The sequence below is a fragment of the Nerophis lumbriciformis genome, linkage group LG01 (genome assembly GCF_033978685.3).
Source record: "Nerophis lumbriciformis linkage group LG01, RoL_Nlum_v2.1, whole genome shotgun sequence".
Classification (NCBI taxonomy): domain Eukaryota; kingdom Metazoa; phylum Chordata; class Actinopteri; order Syngnathiformes; family Syngnathidae; genus Nerophis; species Nerophis lumbriciformis.
The window spans coordinates 47,740,980-47,767,638 of NC_084548.2; the positions used below are offsets into that span (position 1 = coordinate 47,740,980).

At 39.1% G+C, this 26,659-nt stretch overlaps 1 protein-coding gene across 3 annotated transcripts in view; it reads right to left on the minus strand.

Moving 5' to 3' along the window:
* frmd4bb (FERM domain containing 4Bb) overlaps positions 1-26,659 on the minus strand; it is a 48,232-nt gene that overhangs the window by 15,874 nt on the left and 5,699 nt on the right. For all 3 annotated transcript variants that reach the window (XM_061984943.1, XM_061984936.1, XM_061984927.1), the window contains exons 2-15: positions 17,955-18,020; positions 12,335-12,429; positions 12,153-12,245; positions 11,985-12,069; positions 11,191-11,247; positions 11,083-11,105; positions 5,684-5,767; positions 5,510-5,575; positions 5,160-5,217; positions 4,063-4,149; positions 2,343-2,419; positions 651-789; positions 428-569; positions 100-233 (exon numbers count right to left, since the gene is read on the minus strand). In XM_061984943.1, coding sequence (XP_061840927.1) covers positions 100-233; positions 428-569; positions 651-789; positions 2,343-2,419; positions 4,063-4,149; positions 5,160-5,217; positions 5,510-5,575; positions 5,684-5,767; positions 11,083-11,105; positions 11,191-11,247; positions 11,985-12,069; positions 12,153-12,245; positions 12,335-12,429; positions 17,955-18,020 — 1,206 coding nt within the window. The remainder of the gene's footprint in view (positions 1-99; positions 234-427; positions 570-650; positions 790-2,342; positions 2,420-4,062; positions 4,150-5,159; positions 5,218-5,509; positions 5,576-5,683; positions 5,768-11,082; positions 11,106-11,190; positions 11,248-11,984; positions 12,070-12,152; positions 12,246-12,334; positions 12,430-17,954; positions 18,021-26,659) is intronic.

A 26,659-nucleotide genomic window follows, 5' to 3' on the forward strand; every position in this document is an offset into this window, starting at 1 on the left:
TATTCAACAACAACAAAAGTAATACTGTCAACTGAAGCTAAAACACTAAATCAAGTTGACATGATCAAGGAAAAAGGTAAAGAAAACAAAACAACTCACCGCCTCTCGCAGACAAATTTTCTTTAGTTCTTTAGTTTTCTTGGCCAAAATATCTTGAATCTCCTGCTCTTTTTTTCTTAGCTCTGTGAGTTTTTCTTTCTTCAGCTCCTCACTCATTTCTGAGTCAGCTGAACCTGGGAAGCAAAGACAAACATTGGACTATTTTTCTTTATGCCTTCAATAAGCTCATGACTATTCAGCCTTGAATTCATCAATACATTATGATATTCGCTACATATATCCACCAAAAGATAATCCAAAAAATGAGAGTTGCTTTAAGTAAAGAGGGGAGTTTCGAAACGTATCAGCAAATTAAAGTATATCTAACCTGTCGATACCAGGCTCCCATTGCTGGCCGTTATTAAGTTATTCTTCAGGACTGACTCTCCAAGTTTGCTTATCTTTGCCCCTGGATGCTCTGTGAGATCCATGGCAATTTCCTCCAAGCTTTTTGATGCTCCTAGTTTAGTCTGAAGGAAAGAAGGAAGAAACAGATTATTAGATCGATGACTCTTTTTGGAGACGTACTTTGCAGTGTAACTGACACTTACTTTGCTTTGCTTTCTGTCCAAGTAGAACTGGTGCTGACTAATAGCCATGACCCAAATAGTTTTAATCAAAGAGTGGCTTGCATACCAAGTGTGGATGAGAAGGCCCGTCTGTCCGAAGGTCCGCTTGGTTACTGCTCTTCTGAAATGAAACATTCATGTTGCTCAGTTTTAAAGGGGAACTGCACTTTTTGGGGAATTGTATTATTTATAAACACATGTTTGTATTTTCTGTGCATACAAAATCGTAAAAAACCGCTAGCAAGAAGCAGCCAACAATGAAGGCAATGGAGATATGATCTATTTCGCCTGTAAAACGCTCGAAAACATCCAACAATGTTATATATACAGCCTGTAAGTATGCATGTAATGTAGAAATAGGCACATTCATAATAACATGTAATACCTAAGAGTATTTTGGTCATTTTAGGCATTACCAGATCTTCTTTTTAGCGTGGATTAAGTCTTTTTCCACCAGAATTGTTCCCATTTACCCGAGTAGATAAAGTACCCTACTGTGTTACCACTACCCAGGTAGATTTATTTCTACAGGAACTATTTTTAGTTCCTAGTAACAAGGTGGGACTTTTGGGAGTTCCCAGGAACCTTAGAGGGGCGGGCTTTGCTGTCGAACGCTGATTGGTTGAACACAGCTGGGGCGTTCTTAAAGTGCGCGAGGAAAACTTGTTTATTTCTTATTTCTTGTGTTTCTATTACAACATACTTCACAACGGAGAGAAAGAAGAACGAAAGAACATTTCGACTTTAAACTATTATGTAGTTCCATCTGTGTTGAAGAACTCATATTGCCTATCCGATTTGAAGCTGAAATATTACCACAATGGGACATTTGGCTTTGTGTTTCATTGTAGATGCACTGCTGACTGCTTCTAAAATGCCCAGAAAAAGTGGTACATATATGAATGCTGCATGTTTTAAAACACAGCAAAGCGCCACAGGTAGGAGCATGATAACATGAATGTGCAGTGATTAGTGTCTCCATGGTGAAAGCTGCTCATACATGCAAAAACAAAAAATAAATCACATATAACACAGAGGACAAGCAATTTTTTAGCTTGCACACACTGTTTCGCACATGGTATTTGGATCTTAGAAGATCAGGCCCTACTATAAGTCATCATGTAGCCCTAATGCTAAGTACTAATCATTTCATTGACAATAGGAACATTATAAGTACGGGATAAGTTGCAAGTAATAGTTTAAATTTAAAATTTTCGGCTTATGGACAAACTTCACTATTCAGGTGTTGGGCATGATATATAATCTAACATTAACTTTCACAAACTCAGGACGATTCACCAGCATGTAGCTCTGTAGCTAGCTGTGGCACTTTGTTACGAAAAGTAGTTACTCGGTGTTACCTCTTACAATACTCATCTTGCTGTAGCGCGGTTAATATGCAGGTCACGGCATGCAAATATAGTGTATTTGGCGTTATGTTTATGTTTTTTTAGAGAGCTTTATAGGTAGATGAATCCCATTACCTGCATTGTTAACAGCCTCGTACTGGCGCGTTTTTCAATATTTAGAATGCACAGAAAAGGTATTATGTTGCTCACAAAAGATTAGTGAATAATGATAGGGAATGATAGGCAAAATTAAAAAAAAAGCATTTCACCTTTAAACCTGATGTATCATTCATTCCAAAATAAAGTAACAACAACCCAAACTCACCTGTGTGGATCGTTGACCTCCACTGCAAATTTTTTCTCTCTGAAGTACAAATTTTCCAGTTGTTTCCACTGATAAAGCTGAGGGTCACAACAGAGACACAGCACATCAAAACAAACTTATTCTGTGACCGTGACGTTCATCAACTGTTCAGAGTGGAGGAAAAATAAACTCGTAAGCAGGTGTTACGGCTGATCATTAAAAAGCTAGACTGTATATGGCATGTCTGTTGTACCAGTGCTGTTATAATACAGGTGTTCAACTCCCAAATTTTGCAACCAGGCTCTCCCTGCACTTTATGTGGCTCATCAGCCAGGTGCTCCATAATGCCAGTGAACAATCAGTTCAAGCTGGTGACTAACGGCACTGTCTGGGCAAGCGGTCAATGAGACACAAACTACAACAGATGTGAATGCACGGAGGAATATTCCAATCATTAGGTGACATAGTGTGGCAAGGTGACTCCAAAACAACAACAACAACAGTTCAACAAAATACTATTCAGAGTATTCTTACCACAAGGGCTCTTCACAAGTCCTGTTTGTTTTAGTTTTTAAATCCTCTCAGTTTTGCTGTCAACACAAACTCCTACTTTGTCCTGTGCCATGTCAGCTCTTGACTTGCCTCCTCAGGTATTCTCAGTGCATGCATGTTAACGCCCAAAGCCGACCCCCTCTACCTTCTGACATCAGCAGCTCCCTCCCCTCCCTTCACGGCCTGCATTAAGACAACAGGCACTTGCATAACACAGCTGTCAAAGTGACACTGAACCATTGCATGCAGGCCACCAAGATGAATTGTTTTTATGTGACACATTCTCATATTTCTGCCTCTCATTGCGCTACGCTGCACATGCTTGTGTCACATTCTGCATACCATAGTTGACACATCACACTCATCTCATCTATTAGCTGCCAGCATTAAAAGTTCCTGCTCTTGTTTTAGTTTGATGACTCAACACGCTGACTGAGTCCTTTGCTGTCATGTCGGCTGTTCATTGCATACTTGCCAACCTTGAGACCTCCGATTTCGGGAGGTGGGGGGTGGGGAGGGGGGGCGTGGTCGTGGTTGGGGGCGTGGGGCGTGGTTGGGGGCGTGGTTAAGAGGGGAGGAGTATATTTACAGCTAGAATTCAGCAAGAATACACCAAGTCAAGTATTTCATATATATATATATATATATATATATATATATATATATATATATATATATATATAAGAAATACTCAAGTATTTCATATATATATGTATATATATATAGTATAGCAGTTGTGCACTGCACTCTCTAAAAACCCTAGATGTTATTGTCACATATGCATGTACAGTAGATGGCAGTATTGTCCTGTTTAAGAGTGTCACAACATTGCTGTTTACGGCAGACGAACTGCTTTACGGTAGACGAAAACGTGACTGCTGTTGTTGTGTGTTGTTGCCGCGCTGAGAGGACGTTAATGAAACTGCCTAACAATAAACCCACATAAGAAACCAAGAACTCGCCCTCGATCATTCTACAGTTATAACATGATTGGGCAGGCACGCTGTTTATATTGTGGGAAAGCGGACGTGAAAACAGGCTGGCCGCTGTCGACACGTTACTCAGGTCCGCATGGAGCTGGAGGGGGCGTGGCCTCCAGCTCCGCCTGAAATCCGGGAGGGTTGGCAAGTATGGTACATTGTGATGCAGACAAGCCAAGTTAGAGCTTGAACTATCGGGGAATATTTACCTTTCTGGGTTTCAGCTTATCTTGTAGATCATACTGGCCAATACCTTTATAGCTGATGCCAAGCCACCATGGCATCCCTTGTTTGTCCTATTAGAAGAGAACAAGGTGAGGAATGATTCAACTCCCATGTGGTGCAAACACTCTTAAAGGGGACCTATGAGAAGTTCCTCTTTACTGACTTATCAATGTTGTTACAATGTTGGCTGCTCGTGTTAAACAATGCCCAAGCGTCAAATCATAAGATTCATGCATTATGGTGTGAGCTAACACGCAGTTTTGGATGACTTTGAACGCTGTGTCTTGCAGTCTGGCTACGTTGTGATGTCACAGTGAGGTGGATGTACTTATTTGGACATTAAGTTAAGCTACCGGTACTAGCCAGAGGAAGAGGAGCTGAGTTTTAGGAAATACAAGAGAAGGTAGGATTTCATTTAATCTTTAAACAACCGCACAATAACACAGAAGTGTGACAGATATAAATGCTGCTAAAAATGTTTTTTTTTTTTGCAGTTCTGGAACGATCAGTGAGTGTGCAGGTCTACCTAATGTTGTGACCGAATGAATCTATATGAAGTTTAATTTCGACCGAGTCTTTTTAGAGGTGGGTGTTGCTTCACTTCTGTGTTCAGATTACGGTTAAGGTGCAGTGATAACATAACATTTAGATTGTTACTGTGACTGATTTAGTAAGTAAGATGACATTAAAGCTCAACAGAAATGAAAGTCAGTCGGCAGGATGTAGAAAGAAGACTTTCTTTATTGCAAACAATCGCACAGTTTTCCGGCTTCAAAATAAGAGCACTACACTATACATCCGGGTTAACTACGTTTAGGGTTTCTTCTTAATGTATGGGCTTCATATTAGCCTGACAAAATAAAGTAATATAATGTATTATAGCGTCCAAAAGAAAACAAACAAAGTCTGACTTTCTTTTCAGCTTTTTTTGCCAATTTTATGCGTACAACGGGCCCAATTCCAGCAAGTATTTCCTCTGTGCACATATGTCTGCCTCCGTGCTTCTCGACCACAAGGAAATGTGTTAAATGTAAACTCAAATCATCCTAGGTCCCCTTTAACTATTGAGTTAAAGGCCTACCTTCACTTCATAATAGTGGACACCATATGTGGGCAAGGATTCCACAAGCGTGAGATACCTGCAGTGAAAAGGTTTTATTAAAGCCACAGGGTGCATTTTAAACATCCAAACATGTGGTTTGTGTTGAAGATGAGAAACAATCCTAAAGACATTTGATAGTGAAACAGTATGATTCACTGGACTGCACATATCGATTTCTACCAGCTGATGGGAATAGGGATGCCAGCGAGACAAAGTGAGAGGGAGGTTCCCATGGAGGCGAGAGATTAATGACCTAAAACCTTTGCAACATTAATTAATGTCAAAACGGTTTAAACAAATCAATACTGTAATTTAAATCCAACACTTACTGCACAATGGCCTGCCCTCTGGAGACTCCTCTTAGCTGTTTATAATATTCAATGACCCGATCCTCACTGTAGTGGCAACAAGGAAAATGTTTCTTCTCTTAAATAATGGCTGTGATTTAAATACTTTGAAAAATGTGCCGATAATTTAAATTCAGACTTGGTCATTAAACATACCAGTATGCAAGAGATGGGTGCTCCTTCAGAACCTTAGTGGGAAGAGTTGGTAGTTTCTTTAAGTCAGCTCGAGTGGTTTCATCGCTAAGGAAGAATATAAAAATGTATACACAAAAGTTTACAAAATACAGTGGTACCTCAATTAAAGAGTGCCCCAGCTTAAGAGTGTTTCAGATAAGAGCAGTTTCTCGGCTAATTGTTATGCTTTAAGTTGCAAGCAAAAATTTGAGTCACAAGAATCTTCGCGTAGCAAAAATCACAGTGAACCCCATAACATCTGGTCTTCCTTGCTGGCATTAGCTTATCGCTAAAAGTCGACATATCTTGTTTTTTTAAACCATGTGAAAGAAGTAAGTGAGTGTGAAGGACAGTGCTGTGAAGAAGAAGTGGATGATATTCATTGAATTAAAGAAATAAATTATCAAAAGCATGACAGAGCGTGTGGCTATCTTAGTGGAGCAATTTGAGCGTATCACTGCGAGTCTTCACCATACTGAAACAGAATGTGTCTAACGCCAGTCAAGGACTTTAAAATAATATCGAACGGCTGACATTAGCCTTAAAATATGGAAAAGCTGCTGATGTTGTGTTTGACGCAGAAGCAGCTAGAGGGTGATACTGCAGAAGTCCACTCTCTAAGGTAGTGAAGTGAAGTGAATTACATTTTATATAGCGCTTTTTCTCAAGTGACTCAAAGCGCTTTACATTGTGAAACCCAATATCTAAGTTACCTACAAACCAGTGTGGGTGGCACTGGGAGCAGGTGGGTAAAGTGTCTTGCCCAAGGACACAACAGCAGTGACTAGGATGGCAGAAGCGGGGATCGAACCTGCAACCCTCAAGTTGCTCGCACGGCCGCTCTACCAACCGAGTTATACCGCCCCAAAGGTAAATGCTGTATATTAATATTACATTACCTGATAAAAAAAACTACTGTAATTGTTTGTAGCACAGTCTATTATTACAGTACCGGTATATTGTTTCTACGCAATATTTTTATCTAAAAGTGTGTTTTTATTTGTAGAAGACATCTTAAAAGTGTACTGTTTTAGAGGATGTATGACATATTCTATAATATTAATACATAACATTATTGACTATCACCAATAGGTTATTACAAAACCCAAAACCAGTGAATTTGGCACGTTGTGTAAATCGTAAATAAAAACAGAATACAAGGATTTGCAAATCCTTTTCAACCTGTATTCAATTGAATAGACTGCAAAGACAAGATATTTAAAGTTCAAACTGAGAAACTTAATTTTTTTTTGCAAACAATCATTAACTTAGAATTTAATGGCAGCAACACATTGCAAAAAAGTTGGCACAGGGGCATTTTTACCACTGTGTTACATCACCTTTCCTTTTAACAACACTCAGTAAATGTTTGGGAACCGAGGAGACCAATTTTTGAAGCTTTTCAGTTGGAATTATTTCCCATTCTTGCTTGATGTACAGCTTAAGTTCCGTATTTTACGCTTCATAATGCGCCACACATTTTCAATGGCCGACAGGTCTGGACTACAGGCAGGCCAGTCTAGTAACCGCACTCTTTTACCACAAAGCCACGCTGTTGTAACACGTGCAGGATGTGGCTTGGCATTGTCTTGCTGAAATAAGCAGGAGCGTTCATGATAACGTTGCTTGGATGGCAACAAATGTTGCTCCAAAACCTGTATGTACCTTTTAGCATTAATGGTGCCTTAACAGAAGTGTAAGTTACCCATGCCTTGGGCACTAATACACCCCCATACCATCACAGATGCTGGCATTTTAACTTTGTGCCTATAACAGTCCGGATGGTTCTTTTCCTCTTTGGTCTGGAGGACACGACGTCCACAGTTTCCAAAAATAATTTGAAATGTAGACTCCTCAGATCACAGAACACTTTTACACTTTGCATCAGTCCATCTTAGATGAGCCCAGCGAAGCCGGCTGCGTTTCTGGGTGTTGTTGATAAATGGTTTTCGCTTTGCATAGTAGAGTTTTAACTTGCACTTACAGATGTAGCGACAAACTATAGTTACTGACAGTGGTTTTCTGAAGTGTTCCTGAGCCCATATGGTAATATCCTTTACACACTGATGTCGGTTTTTGATGCAGTACCGCCTGAGGGATCGAAGGTCACGGGCATTGAATGTTGGTTTTCGGCCTTGCCCCTTACGTGCAGTGATTTCTCCAGATTCTTTGAAACTTGCCCCATTCTTGTTTGTGAATGACTGACTGAGCATTTGATGGAAGCTGCTTTTATACTCAATCATGGCACCCACCTGTTCCCAAATAGCCTGTTCACCTGTGGGATGTTCCAAATAAGTGTTTGATAAGCATTACTCAAATTTCTCAGTCTTTTTTGTCACTTGTGCCAGCTTTTTTGACACATGTTGCAGGTATCGAATTCCAAATGAGCTAATATTTGCAAAAAATAAAGTTTACGAGTTCCAACATTAAGTATCTTGTCTTTGCAGTGTATTCAATTGAATATAGGTTGAAAAGGATTTGCAAATCATTGTATTCTGTCTTTATTTACGATTTACACAACGTGCCAACTTCACTGGTTTTGGGTTTTGTACTTAATGTATATCAAGAGATTAATTATGAATTGTACAACCAAGTCAAGATTTCCAAACCAGTGTGTATCCATCCATCTTCTACCGCTTGTCCGCGTAAATGTGCTTGTGTTTTTTTTATTACTTTTTGAGATTTATTCTTTTTCTTCCTATTGTTCCACACAGGGAGTGAACTTAATTTAAACATGTAGAAGTTATGGTGTGAATGAATAATCAATAAAAGACATGGAGAAGGGGTAGGACTAAATATAAGCTTTGCAAATGTTGCGAAAAGCTTGTGCAAATGCATTCACGTGATGTTCTTTAATGTAATGTTAAACATGTCTGGAACAAATTAATCATAACCATAACTACTATATTGTGAAGTTGTACCTAATATTAAGGCCTGTTAGTATAATTGATTGTAAAGACCCTGACTCTGTGTATGCTATGTCTCCCTTCAGTTCTATCAGCACCATGAGGTTCATTAGCAAACCAGTGTGAGCTTTCTCGTGCACGATGATAAGCCTCACGTTACATTGCTATTGATTCTTGCGGTCCTCAGTCTTGAGAAACGGGTGACCTATTGAATGTCTTTGCCAAAAGATCACTATAAACTTGTTCTACTTCCAGTAAATACTAGCCGGCTTAATCGTCCAGCTGTTTTGTTTTTTTTTGTTGTTTTTTTTGTTTTTGTCCTGTCCAGCTTCTCAGGCAAATCATATAGTTGATGTAGATGCCGATGTCGGCTGTTCAGATTTACTTTACAAAAGAGAAGTGTAGGATACTTCTCTTGTTGCCTTATTTGTATTTGACTTTATTAAATGTATTTATATTATCATTTAGTGCAGCCGGGCCGGAGCAGGAGGGGATAGAAAGAGAAAAAAAAAGAAGACAGAGGGGGAAATTGTGGGGACAAGAGGGGGATTAGACAGAGAGACAAAAACAACAACAGCAAACAACAACAACAACAACAATAGAGCAACATCAGCAAATATGACATGTACAAATATGATGGTAAAAGTAATAGCAAATAAGCAGTTAGCGAAAAATAAATAATACAGAAATGACAATGAGCATTATTACACTACAAATGGATCAATACAAATACCAATAGAAATAGCGCTAATGATAATGAACAATACCAATAATTTACCTTTATTATCAACAATACAGTTGTTTAAATGCAACAATACATATACGTAATGATAACTTGAGATACGAAAGAATGCAGAAAAATGGAGGGGGAGAAAGAGAAGCAACCTACATTAACCTTGTAGATTGTTATAGTTACCCTAGGGCAACAACGTTAATATATGTTTGATGAAACGTGATTATGTGCATGAGTGTAAGTATGCATATGTACTTGTATATGTACAGAATGTGTATATGTGTTTGTACAATGAATGTATATGTACAGAATGTGTATATGTGTTTGTACAGTGAATGTATATGTACAGTATGTGTATGTGTGTTTGTATATTGAATGTGCGTGTGGATGTACGAACATTAGGTAGGTAAATATGTACTGTATTTGTGTATGTATGTGGGAGCGTAGGTACCTATGTTCGTATGTGAGCATATGTGAATTTGCATGTACAATACATTCGACTCCCAGAGTGCGTGGGAGCCAGAGCACGGCCCCATCACACCCGAGAGCAAAACCCACAAACAGTAGTCGTGGTGCCCAGGGAACCAGGGACCACCGCCCCCACGCAGCCAAGCCGGCCAGCGACAGGAACCCCAGAGCCCGACCCACCGTACCGCCCACAAGGGCCAACAGCAGGCCGCAGACAGACGCACCCGGCAGAGGACAGGGCACGAGAAAAGCAGGGGACAGCCAGACCCCAAGCCAGCGAGAGACCACACCCCACACGGGCAGAAAGGCGAGACGCCCCGCCCGAGGGACCCAGAGACTCCCCGCAACCGGACGGGAAGACCGCCCCCGCCCCACCGGCCAACCGGGCCCCCACGAGCCCACCCCCCACCCCCGGAGAGCGCGGCGAGGCCAGCCCCCGGCCACCCCACCCAAATCGGCCGCCGGAGGACCACCCAGGCACAGGGCCACGGGAACCACCCACCCCACCCGCAGGGACCCCAACGATGGAGATGGAACAACCAGCAACCGCCCCGCCGAGCCCCCCCCCCTGAGGGAGGGGAAAATTTAAAAAATAATATTAATAAAATATATTAAAAAATAAATTAATTAATTAATTAATTAATTAAAAAAAAGAATTAAAAGAAGATCACAGACATGCTGACAAACAAGGTCACTACCCCAGCAACTGGCCGACTCGCAGCACCTCGGAATACCTTGCAGCACCAAGCTACCACAATAGACGCAGGGACTAGGCCCAACAGGCCCCAACCAAGACGGGCACCCGGAAGGGATGGACAGCGGGACCCAGGAGCTCCAGACACGCAGTTCGGATGCAGTAGCCTGAGGCGTCGACCCCCGTCTGACAGGCAGGCCCAGAGCGTACCCCCAGAAATATACATACATACATACATATATACATACACATACACACATACATGTATACATACCCACACATACACATATATACATATACATACACATATGTACACATACACATATATAAACATACATACATACACACACATATACATACATATACACAGTTCGTCAGCCCCGACAGCCATCACGCGCGCGCGCTGCCACCAGTCACAACATCAGCCACACCCCTGCACCAGACCCAGCAGCCACGGGCGCCCACACCACAAACAAACGGCAGCAGAAACAGCAGCCGCAATAACCCCAGACAGCCAGCACCAGCCAATCAAATCAAAGCGATCAAAAAAAAACTCGTCCAGCTGTTAACAAGCTCTTACCTTGTATAGTCTCCTTTAGACTCCTGGTCATTAGAAAAAAAACATTATTAGTCTTGTAATTTTAACACTGTTCAAGACATTTGTTAAAGTGAGAAGTAATTACTGTACCTGCAAAGCGTTTGCAGCTAATTTGAAGACATTCTCACTTTCAACTTCTATTATCCCCTGGAAGATATCAATTAATTAATCAAACAATCAATTTGTATTTATATGGCACTTTTCATGCGCTGGCAAGTGGCAACACAAAGTGCTTTAGAGGAAAAAAAGAAAGAAGAGATGAAAACACACACATACAAACACACACACACACACACAAACACGACACACGTACCCACAGCACTATTGATAAAAACATAACATGGCATGGCACTGAGGATTGAGAATAAACACCACCTCTGAGGCCTCTACACTGGAGAATAACTAAAAACTAATGGCATCTAAAAAAAATTGTATAAAACATTATAAAATATATGTATAAATTAAATATAAATAATACATTAATAAATTAATAAAAACATAACATTGAAAATAATAGTAAAAATACTAGCAATAAATAAAATAGAAAATAAAAAAAAAAAAAAGAAGAAGAGTTTAACATGATCAGTATAAAGCCTGATTGAAAACGTGTCTTTAACCTTTTTTTTTTTTTTTTTATAAATATCAACAGTCTATGGCAAAACTCAAATTATATACTCCACATCATAACATCTTAGTATCAGCCTATTCTCAAAATAAACTAGTGTGTCTTTTTGCTTTCATACACACATTCCTCCTATCCAAGTGAAAACTGCTCTGCGGCTGAGAGAAGGTGCTGCCAGAGTTCACAGGCAGTGAATCATCTTGTGGCTTCAAGCCAAGTATTTTTTATTTGTATTGCCTTAAACACCAGAAAAAACACTTACGTTGTTCACTGCGGATTTTGCATTCAGGAAGAATAACTCCACTGTTATGATGTCCTTAAGTTGTGTGATGTTCTCCACGTAAAATCTGTAAAAGTAAAAAAAAATCATGTTTGACGGACATAAATTATCTCTGCCGCACCCTGCTGGAGAGCAAAGGTTTGTTGTTACCTGACCAGGAAGTTTAGGGCAACGGAGCCTTGCCTCTTTGAAAAGTCATGATCAAGAACTCTGCGGTCCATCTGCAGCCACTTGCACTGACCACTGCAAAAGCAAGCATGCACAAGCAGGGGTGAGCACACAGCAGTAAATAACCATGACACTGCAAATATTTAAGCCTGCAGTTTACATACTTGTCGTCAAAAAATGCGAGTCCGAAGAATTCCTTCTCTTTGAGGTTGAAATGGGAAGAGACCAAGTCAAGGAGTTCGTACGATAGCAGCTTTGGCTGTAGAAGATTTTCAAATTCAATGTCAACATCTGCAAACATCTGTTTTTGAGCCATTTAGCCTCATTCCATTCTAATGGAAGACATTTGCAGATTAGGAACACACAGTTTTTACTGTAGAAATATGAGAATCCTTGAAAGACAAATATAGGCTCATAATGAATGCCTATTCGTTAGGGATGATGTTTGATAAGAAATTATCGAGTTCGAGCCCATTATCGAATCCTCTTATCGAACCGATTCCTTATCGAGTCCAGATAGGTTGTTGTATATGGAAAAAAAAACCACAATATTTGGTTTAACAAAAGCTCACTTTTATTATATAAGAACAAAATTAAATCTAATAAATAAATAAATATTGACTGCTACCCCCCTAAAAAATAAAATAAAATAAATAAATATTGACTGTTGTTACCCAAAGTATATTAAGTGGGATTTTTAAGAAAAACAAATATTTACAGTAACACAAAAACAACCTGTCTCTGTGATCACTATAGGTGTATAAAAATCAGTCCCTTGGGCACAAAACTGAAAATAATACAGCTCTCCAAAAAGTGCACTTCTGCTGCTATTTGACATAACTGTTTGTTATGATGCTTTGACATTTTTGCACTTTATTTCTTTATTGAAAGAAAATTCTATGTAGAGAAAAGTTGTTTGCAAATGTGGTTACAATGCTAAAAAATGAAAAGTTAAAGCTAAAAAATAAATACACTTTATTGAGTTAACATTATTTCTTTATAGGGGGAAAGATGTGATGTTATGAGCTAGGAATATAACAACTACACTACCCAGCAAGCAACGGGAGTGACGAGCATGCGCGGTAGCCCCGAAAAGTGTTGTTGCATGTCGCTACGGGCAGCTAAGAATGAGGTTATGAGCACGCTGTGAAAGTAAACGTCAAGAACTCAGCCAACACGCCTCATCTGCATTATTTATAATTAGACAGACAACACATATATAGTGTGATTTTGTTTTGTTTACAAGGAAAGAAAAACAAAAGTTAAAAAAGGGAGATGTCATATATGTATGTGCTGCGGTTGCTTTAAGAACGTTGCGACAGCTGCCGTAAAGGAGGTGCGTTGCTAGCCTTGTTGCTATGTTTCCGGTTGGTCGTAAAAGTGTTCGTCATGTGTTTGTACTCTGCTCAAATCTCTCAGTAAAGTTATATGTTTCCGGTTGGTCGTAAAAGTGTTCGTCATGTGTTTGTACTCTGCTCAAATCTCTCAGTAAAGTTATTCATTGGATTATACCTTTTGTTTTGAACTTTATTACACCTTGGAGCGCTTTTTCCGGTCCATTGTTTTTCCTGCTTTCCCTATCTGCGCCTAATGACTGAGCTACAGTACGTGACGTTATTTCTTGTGATGTCTCACGGGGCATTTCTGGTCGGGACGGGATTGGTCCCAGGGATTCGAATAAAGAACCAACTCTTTTTCTTTACTATAGTGGTCTCGATAACGTGTACCGGTTCTCAAAAAGGGATTCGAGTCCGAGGACTGGGTTCTTTTCTTATCGAACAACCGGGAAAACCGGTTTCGAGTATCATCCCTACTATTCGTAAACGTTAAAAAGGACCTTGGGCCAGCATCACGTAGTAATGGAGACAAAATTCTAGGGATGTTTTGATCAGGGTTTTTTTTGCTCTCGATTCCGATACAAACCATTGATGATAAAGATTGGCCGATACCAATAACAATCATTAGGGACGTGCCAATCGATCGACCATCAAATGATGTGACTGGCTATTGCTGATTAATGCCTTTTAATGCCGATCACAACCACTGATCCTCTCTGGCTAACAAGCGGCTAGCGTCTAATTATGTGTCTCCATACACAGTGTGGAGCTGCTTCCTTAAATTAATAACAATCAAGAGATTACGGTAAATAAACTCCATTTCATATTATGATTTTTTTTTACATTTAGAACCCTTCCGTGTGGTCTACATAACATGTTAAGGTGGTTCTTTAGTCAGAATTTTGCATGGATTATGTTTTACAGACTGTCTTCAAAACGCTTTCTGACCGACTCTTTACGATGCGCTGTTTTGTGGACGGTGTTATTTACGGGATTCCACTTCAACTGCTCCTTCTCCTTGTCATTTATGTTGTAGTTTTTAGCGCTTCCATATCGAGTCTACTGGCAGTTATAAGTTAACTACACACTACATTTTATGAGAAATGGCATGCATGTGCATATATGAGCCAGTCTGCCCCACAACAAGAGAATAGAGAAAAAAGAAGGATCTTATTGACTACAACGTCGGACTACAATAGCCGACTCACGCAAAGCTCTTCAGGTAAAACCTTACTATATATAGAGATATCTGATGACCTCACCAATTGGAAAAACGTCACAAATTGGCAAAATTCCAAACATCTCGTTTGGAGAAAGTATGAAGCAAGGCAAGATTGTTTTTAAATCTCTCCACCATGCTTCCATAGTTTGATTTAAAATTTTCGGGACTTATGCGGATCCCAAATACACAAAAACAGGTACCATTAGGTAAGAGAAGTTGGTTTTGCATAATAGGTCCCATTTAAGTATCAGTAGCAAATATTAGTATAACTGGACGACGAAGCTACACATGTTACACACCGAGAGCAAGTCAGGAGTCGGCATGCTAAAAACTAAGCTAACAGCAAAGCTACCTTTAAACAACAGAAGAAATACGTGCTTGGTAAAGTTTAAGAACCTCGTTATAGCAGAAAGTAAGCAGATATTAACAGTAAATGAACAAGTAGATTAATAAGAGTCTAGAGAGAGGATAATTTAAATCTATCTTCGTGGTTATCTTAGCTATTGGCATACCTGCTCCTGGCTTGCTTTCAGTTTGTATCATGTTTAGCCTTATCCTCCTGTGATAATGTTACTTAAGATACTAAGAAATGCATTTTATTTGCCGTAATGGAGGTGATTATAATCATTTTAGGGAAGCGTCTCTACACTGTGTATGGAAATACATAAGTAGCAGCTTGTCAGTTCGGGGACTAAAAAGAAATATAGTGTCAACCACAGGTTGACACAGGTCAATCAAAGGTGAGTAGCGTTTGTGATCGACATTAAAAGGCATTAATTGGCAATTTTCAGAAAAATCGTCTGATACTAATTCGATTGGCACGTTCCTACGGAATAACATCTCAAAATATTTAGGTTCTTCAACCCTCATCCTCACTCCCCCCCACTGACAAGTCTATCATGTCTTACAAAAGCTTCTTCTTTGCGTATGAGATCTCACTCCCTTGTGCAATATGGGCCTCATCAATCTGTTGTATCGTATCCCTGGAAACGGCAGTCCAAAGAATCCAGCTTTTCTGTCTGTCCTCTGACTCTTTCTTTGTTGGGCTCTAAGTAGTAAACCACGACATCTTGGTGATAAAAGGCAACCATAACAGTCAAATTATTAAAAGTCACCTTTGCCCGAATCCTTGCCCAAATCAGTTTTTCCATGATTCTTTGCAGGAATAGTATTTTTTGATCTAATCACTTTAATATCAGTTATTTACTAACACTATACAAGGCATCAATAGAATCAATACCGTATCTGGATCAATCACCCCTATTTGAAGTTAGGTATCTTAGAAGCGGCTTTGCACTGAGGCTAGACAAAGTGCTCGTTGCAGTGTGCTGTCTCTTGGGGCGGCGGGGCTCAGTTGATAGAGCAGCCGGGCCAGCAACTTGAGGGTTCCAGGTCGATCCCCGCTTCCGCCATCCTCGTCACTGCCGTTGTGTCCTTGGGCAAGACACTTTACCCACCTGCTGGGTTTCACTATGTAAAGTACTTTGAGTCACTAGAGAAAAGTGCTATATAAATATAATTCACTTCACTGTCAAATTGGAGCCGATATTTTGGAATTCATGCAACTCCTATGTTTGTAACAAGTAATCCAGTAATGTAATTGTGTCTCTTTGAGTGTAAATCCCTTTCAAAGCAATCTTTCATGTGAGTACAATCTTCAGCCATGTAAACACTGGGACACAGCTAGGGATGGGAATTGATAAGATTTTTACGTTTCCGATTCCATTTATGATTCTGCATAACAGTTTGGTTCTTTATCAATCAATCAATCAATCAATGTTTATTTATATAGCCCTAAATCACAAGTGTCTCAAAGGGCTGCACAAGCCATAAAGACATCCTCGGTACAGAGCCCACATAAGGGCAAGGAAAAACTCACTCCAGTGGGACGTCGATGTGAATGACTATAAGAAACCTTGGAGAGGACCGCATATGTGGGTAACCCCTCCTCTCTCGACAGCCTCCATGGGGTGCCAGAAAAAATATTTAGTTTTTGATAATAACTAAATTATAAGAATAAAATAAATATTATACTTTAGTAATAAACTAATCACAACATAAATTTGTCTGTGACAAATGACAATTACACCAAAATGGTAAATAACATGTTTTAAATAGAGCTGAAATGCTTTTAGTTTTTTTTATGTATATACAGTATGTATGCTGAGCGCTACATCAGTCAAAGACAAATAAAACCAAGTCAGGTCTAGTAAAACTGTACACTGTGCAATTTTTAAAACATGAACTATCAAAATTAACCATTATTTTGCAGAAAATTAAGCAGATCTGCTTTTTTAGGAAGCATACGCTATATTTATGACTCATTACCATACTTGCCAACCCTCCCGATTTTCCCGGGATACTCCCGAATTTCAGTGCCCCTCCCGAAAATCTCCCGGGGCAACCATTCTCCCGAATTTCCACCCAGCAAACATTATTGGGGGCGTGCCTTAAAGGCACTGCCTTTAGCGTCCTCTACAACCTGTCCTCACGTGCGCTTTTCCTCCGTACAAACAGCGTGCCGGCCCGAACACATATTATATGCGGCCGTATAAACAACTTTAACACTGTTACAAATATGACAAACACATTTCGGGAGAACATTCGCACCGTAACACAACATAAACACAACAGAACAAATATCCAGAACCCCTTGCAGCACTCTTCCGGGACGCAACAATATACACCCCCGCTACCACCAAACCCCCCCCGCCCCCTGGCCCCCCAACCCCGCCCACCTCAACCCCTTTAATTCCTATTACTAGAAACAGCTGCGGTGGATTGTCTGGGCTGAGCAGCTCGTCCGCCGACCAGTTCATAAAGGCAAATATCGGGCCCCCATCTAATCCCATGATCGGGGCCAGGACATCTCTCATGAATGATGAATGAGATGCATAAAAGAAAATTTTACATCACTTTATTGAAAACTCTTGTCGGCGAAAGCAGTAATGAGCAGAGATGGAGAAGGAGGAGACTACCGTACTTTGGTACAAGTTCTTTCTTGAATTCAATAGTGTTTATCACTTTCTTTATCAAAGTTTCTTGTTATTCTACAGTCAAAAACCAAATTCCACGAAAAGTGGTGTGTTCAAAATGTGGACGGCTGAGCTGAGGACCCCTACAGAGCTAGGTGTGAATTCTCTGCACCCAGCAGCTCCTCTTAGGTTTCACAGTGAGGCTATACAATAATTCTTCAAATATTGACCGTCTCCACGTCATTCATACCTGAACCAGCAGCTCCAGCTTCCTGTCATCCAGCAGCTGCACTTGACACAGTCTGCCCTCGGTCATCTGCAGGGACCAGATAGAGGAAATTGTCACAAAAATTATATATTCTTCATCCTCAGCCCTTCTGGGAAGACTTTTTAATAAAAGACGACAATATATATCAAACTACAAAATATATACAAGTGGGACTTAAACATCTCATTTCAGAGTAGCCACGGTGAGCTAACAAACCAGGTTGGTGAATACAGTAATCCTTTTTTAAGAACTACTGACGTCAATAACGACAATGAAACTATTGTCTCAAAGATTTGTTGCCATAATAAGCCTAACAGGATTTGAGGTGCCTCTAAATACTTACATTTGTGCACTGTACACCATGTTTGTTACAGTACATCAACAATAAACAAATAACACATTACTCAAAACTAACAACGCAGATCCCAAACCATGTTAGATTGTGACTTAACTGTACGTGTGTAAAAAATAAACAGCTGGAAATAAACCATGCTGACGGATCATTCTCATGACATTACACTAAAAAGCACTATGAGGTCAGTACATCAGTTAAAATATAAACAGCATTAAAAACCTGCAAGAAAAAAAGTCACATTAAGTGGACCAGACAACGCTCGTCTGACAGATTGAGGCTGATCGTCTCATGTAGAGTTCTTTCATAGAGAAGCAAGGAGCTATCTACCTGGTAAAGCTCCCCAGGGAGAGTGCAGGTGCAGATGCATTGCTGACTAGACCTCATCTTTCCATTGCCTTCCTCTCCTGGATCTCAGAAAAATAAACCGCACGCTCTTTGCTGCAAGCCTGGCTTGCAAGCTTTGGTGCACCGGCAGCTTAGTGGCAACTTCATATGAAATCAGCAGCTGACTTGATGAAGCCAAGAGGTCAGACTCCTGACCACATTAGCTGAGTTTAGCAGAAGTAAATATGGGCGCGGCAGTAATAAACTGTGGTGAGATGCTCTTTGTATGAGGGTTGAAACAAAAATTATCCATAGATTCAAAAAAGAAGAACATCTTAGAGAGGTTATTATTTATGTATACTTAATACATTCCAGATCAGAGATCTCCAACAGGGGTCTGCAGAGGTACTGCATATTGGTTGTGAAATATTTGGTTGATTAGACTTTTTTTAAACAAGTATTTTTCACAAATGTAAATGTCTTTAAATCAGAATCAGAATCTTTAATAATTATATTCACAATTGGTACAGCTATGATAGCTAATGCACATTAACATTGAGCCAACACATGCTGTACCTAAAATAAAAACATAAATAAATATACTATATTTATGGAACCATTTATGATAGCTAGTGATTAGCTTGCGATTAAACTTTAAAACTTTACTGCTACGATTTGCACACTTGTTGCCAGATAACGATTAAGACAGTTAGTTGTCAGCTAGCGATTAGCAAGTTTGTTGCCAGTTCGCTATAAGCGACGCTATACTGTATTATTAGAACATCTTAGTCTTGCACAATAAGGTACCTTGAGGACCAGTTTCATTTAAAACACAATCAGAATTGTGTATAAGTAGGGGGTTCGTGCTCCTTTAGTTTTGGGGTCCATGGCTTGGGAAAACGTTGAGACGCCTGTTAGAGATTAATAGCAGTTTTTTGGGCTCTGACAAGAAACCCTCTTTGCAAAATGTTCTCAGTTGCTTTGATGTTCTTAAAGAAACATGGATCTGCTCAGTTTTCATCATCACTATCTGTGCAAAGCAGAACATACCTCTTCAATTGTGTTAACGCTTTCCTATTGGATGTACTAATTTTCCCCATCCAGTAATGGATGTCATTCATGTAGTTTATATTCTATTGTTTTAGCCACACTGTAAAAAAAAAAATCCTATTTGTATGGTTAATTTACTCTAAATTTCTACTGTAATTTTTCTATTTTTTTTAAATAGTTTATAAAACTAGAATTGAAGACATTATCTGTAAATAAACAATCCGCCTGTTATTTTAAGTAACATGCCAGTAATGACAAACTATGTATATTTCTATTTTTTTTACAGAAAAATACCAAATTAATTATACACAGCATTTTCTGTTTTCTTAAATTACTTTCAAATTCATGTAATATTACGATATTTTTCCGTAAAACGTTTCATGAAAATTTCTGTAATTATAATGTTTTTGATCTTTATTTGGTTTACAATGTTTTACTTTAATTTTATGGTTTTCGTTTGGCAGCGGTAGCTGCCAGTAGATGACCGTTTTTTTACAGAATTTGTTTTTACAGTGCATGCTAACCAAACAAAAACCACCTGTTCTTAACTATTAGAAACTTCCTTGCTCAGTATGAGCGCACTAAAGTATATATGAGACGCCTTATTAAACAAAGCTTCAATTAGCAACCACGTGGCTTTAAAACAGAAGACATTGAGTATAAATGGTATACTATCAATTTCTACACTTATTAGATGTTTCTATTTTATCGTAATCTATTTTGGTTGTATTTTCTTCATTTCTTATACTCTTACATGTCCAATATTTTTGTAACATGTAAAGCTTTTCAATTTAGGGCCGCAGGTATTGATTATTTTAATAACCGAGTAGCCTACCGACTAGTTTGTTTGATTAATCAAGTAATTGGGTAAAACAAACTTTAAAGGCTCAAATATTTTAGGGAAAATAGTTTAAATATAAACAATGATTTTTCTGTTTGACATACCGGTAACCTTCATTCTTTTTTCTATTAAAAACATATAATCAACATTGAAATTGCACTTTTAACATGTGTGCATTAATGAGAAAAATTAAAATTAAAATTCTCAACTGTTCGCCAACACATAGTTTACAGCACCCACACACTGTCGCTCTCAAATGCGCTCTCTTGCAGCAGCCGTGCGGAAACTTTGTGTGCATGTTTACGTAGGCTTCCCTAACAAACTTTTCAAAAGAATATGACAGTTCGCCGGCTCTGGTGCCAACTTCTCGACTCTTGAGTGATTCAATGCTTTGGTCAGCAACTGCATTTGGCTATTGGTAAGTGACTTAAGCTTTATTTACACAAACACTAATTTGCTTGAAAACCTATGTCACTCTTTGTAGCGACTTTATCACTAATCTCATCTGTTTCGGTTGTTCAGTTCTGTTAGTGATTTAGCACAGCAGCTAGCAACAGTTTCTTTCTGCTGCTCGCTTGATAAGTCAAATGTTTAGCAACTCCTTGGCTTCAAAGTAACTCTCCCCATAGCCTGTGCGGACCAACCTAGTGAAGCGGCTGTGTAGCTGAAGAGTACTTTCAAACTGAACAGCCTTCCCCATAGTGAGCGAGTAAAAGCTCCATCTATACCCGCGCACAAGCGTGACGCTATAAACGTTAATCAACAAAATTAACAAAAACTGCTTTGACATAGTAACAGCTAACTAACTACTTTATAATAAAAAAAACTGCATGTTAGGTTACCACTGACAAGAAAAATAGTCTGAGTACTCTCAACACTGGTTTTCGATCCATAAAACACCTAGTCAATCTTTGCACGTTGTGTTTAAAATATCGGTATGTACCGTATATCGTCATTCGGCCTAAAAACACCGGGATATCAGTTTTAGTCTATATCGCCCAGCCCGGTCTTGTGCCACAGTACATCTCTGACATGTTAGAGCAATATGAACCATCTTGAGCTATGAGAACCACAGGGAGTGGTCTCCTGCTGGTGCCTACAGTCAGGACCAAACATGGTGAAACTGTGTTTCAGTTTTATGCTCATAAAATTTGGAGAACTCTTCCTGAAGATGTGAGACGGGGTCTCAACGTTAGCAATGTTCAAATCCAGCCTGAAAACACCTCTATTTAAATGTGGATATAACAACTGAAAGTATCTTATATAAAGTATTTGATTGATTTCAATTGTAATTAATTATGATTGTTTTAATGATGATTGTGATTCTGACTTTAATTTTAATTATAATTTTATGTAAAGCACTATGAATTGCCTTCTGTACAAATTGTGCTCTATAAATAAACTTCCCTTTCCTACTTCTTGGCAAGAAGGCAAATTTGACACAGCCAATATAAAAATACAACAAATGCAATGTAATACTACAGTGACAAGTAACGAAGCACTAGGGCTGGGTGGTATACCGGTATTACAATTAATACCGGTATATTTTAGAAAGAGATATATATTTGGGACAATACCGCCATACCGGTATCTTTTGATGTGTCTTTGTTACGGCACGTCGCTGCCAGGGGGGCCCAGTAGGCCCGTAGCCATAGGGTCCAGTGGGCGGTAAGAATAATTTGCGCGTCCGGAGTCGCTACCGCGCATTGCCGACACCAACCCTCTGCCACATTCGCCTTCCCGCACAGCCGACATGCCCGCACCGTAGCTCCGGCGGCTCCTCTTTATTAACCTGAGGTAACACAAGCCGATGAAAATATTCAACAGAATAGCCGTCAGCAATCAAGAAAATATGTAAATGTCATTTATTCAATTACAGCCTCAAAACAATGTGTCTCTATAATTTCAGCAGTCATACTTTCTCTCTCACTGTATAAATTAGAAGCATGCGCTCAATAAATCCAATTAATTTGTAGTGTAGTTGCACTATTATCACATGATTTATTAAATTATGACAGTATTGTGATGAGGTCAGACCGTTTGCCTCTAAGGAGTACCCCAGCATGGCCGCTAGATGGTGCAGATAATTGAAATCGCCTAATAAAGTGGAGCAATGTGCATCCAACACTGAAGGATGTTTTTAGCAGTTGAGAATAAACCATGACTCACACTTTTGCAATATGTGTCAGAAAAGTAGGAGGATGACTTGGTATCTGCACGATTGTAGACTGGAAATGCTATCCATATCTAATGGACACAGATTCACCCTGCAGTCTCTCAATAGCAACACAAAGACCAGAGAGGTGCAGATTGAGATTTAAACATGATCAATACTCAACAATAAAAAAAAATGCATGCTCAGAATTGGCAATCAAAGGCCTCCTCATGTTGGTCTACTAAAGACGCAATTACAAGGCCTCTGGAGTTGAGCTTTCATGTAAATAAAAGTATGATCAATTATTGTGTTTGTGTGTCTAGAGGCATGTCAGACCATTAATGTGTAGCAGTATTCTGGTTCATCCCTCAAAGATCATCGTAATGTAAAAGTGTACATATTTTTACATTATGGTAGATCCAACAGACTGCATGTGTCACCACCATAATTGCTAAAGATAAAACAAACAAACAAACAAAAAAGCAAACAGGATGTTTTCTTTAACCTGTCAGCATACGGGCTTGTAAAATGTCATGTCCAGACAGCTGCCTGTCTTATCTCAAGATCCAGTTTTCATGCATTATTGATGTAGGCTGGTGTTACACAAAAGAGTGTTTGTTTTCTTGAAGAAACCAATTCCATAGAGAGAAGCACATATGCTTCTTAAGTATAACAATTTGACTACAACAGCACTATGAAGGCTATTCATCAGTCGTTTTGCAAAATCCACTTGAACTCTGAAGTGCAACAACGAGTGTCATTCATGTAAAACAAAGTGTAATCGGTTTCTCTAGCACTAAGGCACTAAACATTCTTTCCCAATTAGCTTCACATACTGGGGCAAATTGAAAGCAGCAAACCATCAGTTGAGTGCAAAACATTCATAGAATACACAGCATGATCTGTGTTTTACTGTAGCGTCGTCTTTAAATAGACATTGTGTGACCATTTTACTGTGCACCAAAGTTTGTACGAACACTGCACACAAGTCTGAACAGTGACAATAGCACTAACGCTAGTGCAAACACAACATGTGAGGGTTCCTGACTGATCTACCAGGGCTATTCAACTGGCAGCCCAGGGGCCAAACCAAGTTTTGTTTAAAACTTGGCAGACAAACATTTTTGCAGAAAATTCCTAAAAACATATAGAGTGCTCCTGTTGTATAGAGAAACTTGGACCACTGTAAACACATTGGCAGATCCTTGCATTGATATTTTAACCTTGCTAGCAAACATAGAACACTGGGGTTCAAACTTGTGATTTACATAACATTCCTCCTCAAGTTCCCCCTTTAAGTCCTCTCCTTTTTGGCAGTTACAATTTTTTTTTTTTTTCGTAATGTAATTTATGTAATACGGTGTTGTTGTAGCTTGTTTAGTTCAAATGGAGTCAGTCGTCATTTGTTCAACGTCTTTAGTTATACTAGTAATGTTCCTCAAGGTTACATTTGAGGTGCTCTTTTTTTTCATCATTTGGGCTTTTCAACTGGTGGATGCGTGTTCAATTCAAAAAACTTGTTTGAGACTAACATTTTTGCAACAGATAACATTTTTTTAGTATGTCTTGTCCAGCCACTCAGGCAAATCATATTGTTGATGTAGATGCCCATATCTGCTGTACAGGTTTGCTTTACAAAATAGAGCGGACTATATTAAGCTTGATCCTGACATTGATATGACAGAAATAAGTTAAGCTTTAGCAGTGTGCCAGGGGGTTGACAACGTTAATATATGTTGTTTGATGAAGAGTGATTGTACGGATGAGTGTATGTATGTACAGTATCTTACAGTCTCTGTGCATGTGTATGTATGAGCGTATGTACGTATGAATATACATCTGTATGTATGTACGTTCGTATGTATGCATGTGTGTAGGTATGTATGTATGTATGAGCATATGCACATATGTTTATCCGTTTGTATGTACAGTATATTTTCAGCAAATTCTTAAAAACACTAGTGTGCTAGAGATGATTAGCTTTTTTGCAGTTAGTCCTTAAAAATAGCAGTGCGCCTCTGTGAATCTGACAAAATAAATAGACCAAATAAATAGACCAAAATTTAAATGTCTACTGTAGGAGATGTTGGTTCTGCAGAATATACAACATTGGACTAATAGTCATGGGATAAGTCTCACTTTCTGGAAATGCGGCCCCCAAAACAATTTAGTGTAATATCCCTGACCTATATTGTAGACCACTGAAATATGTGGTACAGGGTAGCCATGGCACAGACAAATGCTATTCTCCATATTAGGAGTCAGTGTGCCATCCACATGATTATAAAATTGCTGTTATGAGGTCAAAGCACAGCACGTTACTTAAGCTGCAGACTAACATGTTGATAAGGCTCAGGCACGCATCTAGCTGACCTTTGACATCTGACACTGATACACTCGTCTGCACAGTTAATGATGAATTAATCTGACGTGTTGTGACGTTTTTTAGGCCATCTCCGTACTTACGACGTACCACTTACTCTCTCTCTGTGGTACGTCATATGTCAGCAGCCACGTGGAGCTTTTCTAACCTGTTTGGAAAAGGTTGTATTACAATTTATATACCAAATAACATTGCGATAATCTGTTTGAATTAAGAATCATGTTGAATCGGGAATCGTCACCTTAAAAATCGGAATGGATTTGAATAATGGGTTGTTGTAAGATTCACATTCCCACTCCTCAATTAATGTGCATTAATCACGTGAATAGAAATATCATATGAGATTAGTGGCTTGCATGCAGGATTATCTCCCTGATCAGATATCACTTCATACTTAATGTTGTCATGTTGTCAAACATCATCTCATGCTAGTGAAGCTTGTGATGATGTCATTCAAAAATAGCTAGGCGGGAAAATAGAGAATCTTAGTGCATATTTGATGCAATAATTAGGGCTGACGTCACTGCAGGGTGATTCACATGAATGATGTCACCATGCTGTGTTTTTTTTACTCTTCTAGGAAGAGGACAGTCTATTAATGCAATATTGTACCAGCAGTAGTTGTATCAGTTGAATCAGCTGGTCATGCGGAAACAGAGACAAAAGTGAGATTATTTTGTCCAAAGTTGTTAAATAACTTCTAAACTGATGGCCCTTTAGGTAATATTGTGTCTATTGAGAGGCTAAATATTTGAGTACAAATAGGCTTTTCTCTGTGTTGTACTTAGTAGTTGTTAATACACTACAACAGGGGTGTCAAACTAATTTTAGCTCAGGGGCCACATGGAGGAAAATCTACTCTCAAGTGGGCCAGACTGGTAAAATAATGGCATGATAACTTAAAAATAAAGAAGACTTCAGATTAGTTTGTTAAATAAACAAGAGCATTCTGAAAATGTACAAATCATAATGGGTTTTTTTACACTTACATGTTGCGGTTAATAGTATCCCAATTTCATTTATCGTTATTCATACTTTCTGAATAAATGATGTGATAATTTTCATCAGTAAACAGGTGGAATTGAGTCTGGCAGAGTTTTAAAATGCTCTAATTGTGTTAATTTGGAATCTATAAGAAAATGAAATGAATAATAATATCAAAATCAAATTACAGGATGTTATTAATTTAATTTAGTCATTTTCCTCAACTGATGTACTAACAGTGTTGGGACTAACGCGTTACAAAGTAACGCGTTACTGTAACGCCGTTACTATCGGCGGTAACTAGTAATCTAACGCGTTATTTTTTATATTCAGTAACTCCGTTACCGTTACTACATGATGCGTTACTGCGTTATTTTGCGTTATTTTTTATGTAGTATCGGCTAGAAACTGAGAAGATCTGAGTGTTGCAGCGCTGCTGAAGAGGCGACAAAAAAGAGGCGCGCTGCGCGCTGTCTGTGTGTACGTGTGTGTGTGTGTGTGAGTGTGTGTGTGTGGGAGGGGGCGTGTCTGTGTCTACTATCAAGACATCATGGCGAACCCCGAAGCCGAGTTTCTTAAAATGGAGATATTTTCA